A 3,027-nucleotide genomic window follows, 5' to 3' on the forward strand; every position below is an offset into this window, starting at 1 on the left:
CATTCGATGTATTCGCTCGCGAATTTTATTGCACGAACTCGATATTTTATTCAGAGACAAGCTACAGGCAGCTGGAAGCGACAGCATATACAAGGCTCTTTACAATGTACTGACAAACACTTTTGACACTCATTGTAGCCAACGTTTTCATATAACTCAATACTCAAGAAAGGACATAAGCTTTCTTACTTTAAATCTGTGTAAACTCTACTTAAGTCTATTGTACTACTACTGCTAGCTTTCGCTTCCTGCTTTCAGTTGAATTTATTTTGAGCAATTTTTCTCGGGATTTTCTTACTCTTACATGAAGTAAAAGGCTACTAGATAATTTTATATTTATTTTTACAGTAGATAGGTAGGTCTTTCAGTTTATTTCTGAAAATAAATCGCTAATCATGATCTTTAAATGAGGCGATGTCATCAAACTATTACAGTATTAAATCAAATGATTCAATATATATTTTAATCATAAGTAAGTTATTACACGTACAGTGTAGAAGAAGTCAACGCGGTTGTAGGTACTCCAGAACAATGAAAACCGTTTTGCGGAACGTCTATTGTTTTCACGGAATATCTTTCCATCGAGCGCATATTCACAATAGACTGATATTGGTTTACAGCTTTTAACGATAAAATATATTGCCTCTACACTTTATCTTGGTGCATACTCTAAAATTATTTCATTTTTGTCCCCAACTTAAACGGGAGTGGTGTTTTAAACTATCTTAGTCAAAACAAAAACCACTCATGAGACTTTTAATTGTGCCATTTTTCTTTAGTGTTTTATCGTGTGGTTCGTATAAAATTCGACATAATAGGTTAATCTACTTTTGTAATATTTATTTAGTATTGGTAATTATTTGTTTTCAGGGAATCTGCAAGAGGTGGATCATGCAGAATATGATAAGTTTCCAGCTAACCCCGGTGTTTTCGTTCCCGTAGCCGAAGACTCAAATTGGCCAGTAAAAGCTTATCAAACATTTCAAACAAATTTCTACGGAACGGCACGACGCAGTATCAAAACAAAACCTTGTCCACTACAAAGTAACTCGCAGAATGTAGCAAGTGAGAAAACTTTGGACAATCAAATTGAACTATCACCAAGTAGACGCTCGTATAGTGTTTTGGACCGAATTTTTAAGAACTATGGAATGCCTAGACCTCAAGTCAAACCAGAACACCTTACCTTGAGGACTATAACTACTGAAAAAAATAGTCCTAGCTCAGAAGCAAACAGCGATGGAGAGGTTTTTTATGAAGCCAACGATTCTGCCGGCAAACGATCTTCCATAGAAAATGCAGATAGCGAAAGTGAATCTGTTGAAATTACTCTAACACCTATTGTAGAAGGAAGACGAAGCGAAAATCAAAACATTCCAGTGGCAACAGAGTATGTGGTAAAATCAGCTACTCAAGCTCCAATGTGTCCACAAAAGGAATCCGAGGCATCAAGACGCTATATAACGAAACCTAATAATCCACTTGACTTCCAAAAGTATCTTTCCGACAATGCCGCACAAGCTAATAGTAACATTGCTGGCACAAGATATCTGAATCAAAATAACAATGTTCCAAGAACAGACGGCAAAGATGAGAAGGCTATAGCTAATAGCCAAAGCGTTGTTCTCTCACATGCAGGTAAACAGATCAATAATGTTGAAAAGTTTTCAAATGGAAGACCTAATCCACCACCAGAAAAAGCACCAGGTCAAGCTGTCAACTATGACAACGAATTAAAAGATCCTACCAAAGGCCACGGTATATCGGTACTGCAGAAATCTAATAACATGTTTATTGACTCCGATAGAATATGCTACGCTTGCAGCTCGGCTAACAATTTCAATTGTTTTGAGCCTGATAGGAGAACGACCGTCAAGTATTGCCGTAAAGGAACCAATGGATGCATGACGAAAACGTATGAAATTGGAGGTTAGTTTTGTTATTGTATCTGTGTATTTAAGTAATCTTTCCAAAAAAATGTTTGGTGCAATAGTTTTGAAAACAGACTATCAGGTGAAACGTGAATAGTATTTTCAATAATATTGTTGCGTCCTTAGTCTTAATTCGAAAATAATTCCTTTACATTTATTACTTAGTTCCAGTCTAGCTCTAAAATATACAGGTAAAAGATTACTACGTGAATTTTGTTGTAGCCATATAACTAACGAACTCATTTGTTTCAGGTAAATTAACCCTGATCCGGGATTGCGCTAAATCCTGCGACGATGCTGAAATATCAGGCTTAACTCCTAAATACAAATCCTGCTCTATTTGCCACTCGGACCTGTGCAATAGCGCTTACACCGCTAACGTCCACAGTTTAATACTTACATTGCCAATTGTAACATTAATAGCCCTAATAAAACCTCTAATCTAGTGAATTCTTCGATTTAAAGTTACCGTTAGAGTTATTTATAGCACTGACCTCTTTCAATGCAAACGATAAGGGAGGTACAGCTCTATTCGCGTTTCAAGTTTCCATTTCCTCGGCACAATGGTTCCGATACGGAAGCGAAGACATTCCTTCACTTTGTAGTTTTATTCGCTCCGTATTTTCAATAAAACTGATACAACCAATTTTTTGTTTAATTACGTCGTTTGTTGAAGCTTTTCAATACAACTTTGCGACTTACACCTTCTAAGATACTCCCGTAATCAGTTTCAAGATTAACACAAATTTCGCTAAAATAATGGCTGTGCTATTAGCATAATGATGTCATTTAAAATATTCAGCCGGTCAAAATGGGGTAAACAAAAGGCGTCCGCATTTTAATAGCACACACATACATGTATTGTCACACAACATTAAACCTTTAAAAGATCAGGCTCCTTTTGTCCTTATTAATGTCATAATTACCGTCTCCATTTGTATACGAATGCACACTGAATGAGTAATGACGGGCCTGGAAACGGGCATTGTTGTACATATGTTATTAAAATCATTAACATAACATTAAACATTGGTGAAGTATAAACAATTCTGTAGAACATTTTATTACTCGACGAGTATTCGCACTCAAACGATAT

General features: G+C 36.0%; 1 protein-coding gene across 1 annotated transcript; it reads left to right on the forward strand.

The window, feature by feature from the left end:
- Positions 1 to 637: 637 nt before the first annotated feature.
- LOC142979572 (uncharacterized) lies at positions 638 to 2,577 on the forward strand. The gene is made up of 3 exons (XM_076124577.1): positions 638 to 793; positions 871 to 1,929; positions 2,184 to 2,577. Exons 1-3 carry the CDS (start codon positions 748 to 750, stop codon positions 2,375 to 2,377), a joined length of 1,299 nt encoding a protein of 432 aa, XP_075980692.1. The 5' UTR covers positions 638 to 747; the 3' UTR covers positions 2,378 to 2,577.
- The last annotated feature ends 450 nt before the right edge of the window (positions 2,578 to 3,027 follow it).

This window comes from Anticarsia gemmatalis, chromosome 16 (assembly GCF_050436995.1).
Source record: "Anticarsia gemmatalis isolate Benzon Research Colony breed Stoneville strain chromosome 16, ilAntGemm2 primary, whole genome shotgun sequence".
Lineage (NCBI taxonomy): Eukaryota > Metazoa > Arthropoda > Insecta > Lepidoptera > Erebidae > Anticarsia > Anticarsia gemmatalis.